The sequence below is a fragment of the Microtus ochrogaster genome, unplaced genomic scaffold (assembly GCF_000317375.1).
Source record: "Microtus ochrogaster isolate Prairie Vole_2 unplaced genomic scaffold, MicOch1.0 UNK41, whole genome shotgun sequence".
Classification (NCBI taxonomy): domain Eukaryota; kingdom Metazoa; phylum Chordata; class Mammalia; order Rodentia; family Cricetidae; genus Microtus; species Microtus ochrogaster.
This window is the reverse complement of record NW_004949139.1, coordinates 3,062,346-3,063,215: the sequence shown is the minus strand read 5'-3', so window position 1 is coordinate 3,063,215 and position 870 is coordinate 3,062,346. Positions and strand designations below refer to the sequence as shown.

At 42.3% G+C, this 870-nt stretch overlaps 1 protein-coding gene across 1 annotated transcript; it reads left to right on the top strand.

Annotated features, from left to right (window-relative positions):
- Positions 1–7: 7 nt before the first annotated feature.
- LOC101981514 (olfactory receptor 51A4-like) lies at positions 8–622 on the top strand (the record flags this gene model as incomplete). The annotated part of the gene is made up of 1 exon (XM_005368847.1): positions 8–622. A coding segment is annotated over one exon (615 nt), but the record flags the coding sequence as incomplete, so codon positions are not given.
- Positions 623–870: the final 248 nt, after the last annotated feature.

Sequence of the window (870 nt, the reverse complement as noted above, 5' to 3'; positions counted from 1 at the left end):
TGAATTTTCAGCTATGGAGTCATCTGTACTTCTCATTATGTCCTTTGACCGCTTTGTGGCCATCTGTAACCCTCTGAGATACACTTCCATCCTTACCAGTGCCAGGGTTCTTCAAATCGGGCTTGCTTTTGCTCTCAAGAATGTTTTGCTGATCCTGCCTTTTCCTGTAACTCTAAAGCGTCTAAGATACTGCAAGAAGAATCTGTTGTCACATTCCTACTGCCTCCACCAGGATGTGATGAAGCTTGCCTGCTCAGACAACAAGTTTAATGCCATCTATGGTTTATTTGTGGCTCTCTCGGGTATCCTGGACATAACATGTATTTTCTTGTCCTATGGACTGATCCTGAGAGCAGTGCTGGACATTGCATCCCGAAGGGAAAGGCTCAAGGTCCTCAGCACCTGTGTCTCCCACATCTGTGCTGTGCTTGTCTTCTATGTCCCTGTCATCTCCCTCTCTGTTGTCTCCCGTTTTGCCAAACACAGTTCTCCTATAACCAAGATCCTCATGGCTGACATTTTCCTGCTTGTGCCTCCAGTGATGAATCCCATTATATACTGTGTGAAGAGCCAACAGATAAGAAATGTGATACTAGAGAAACTGTGTCAAAAACAAAGCTGAAAAATATGCCGAATCTCAAGAAAATCTGATTTGTGATGAAAAGGCAGCACCATGAATGGGTAAAGACTCACGTGGCATGTTAGCTCTTGAGTATCGTCTTTCCACATATTCACCAAGATCTGAGTCAGCCTTGCAGATTTCTTCATTTAATATTGAAGACTGAGACATTAGTGCAAGCATAGAATGTATTCCTACTTTTACCTAATAGGTAATATCAGTCTCTTCTTTTATTGAAAATAGATTCTGTT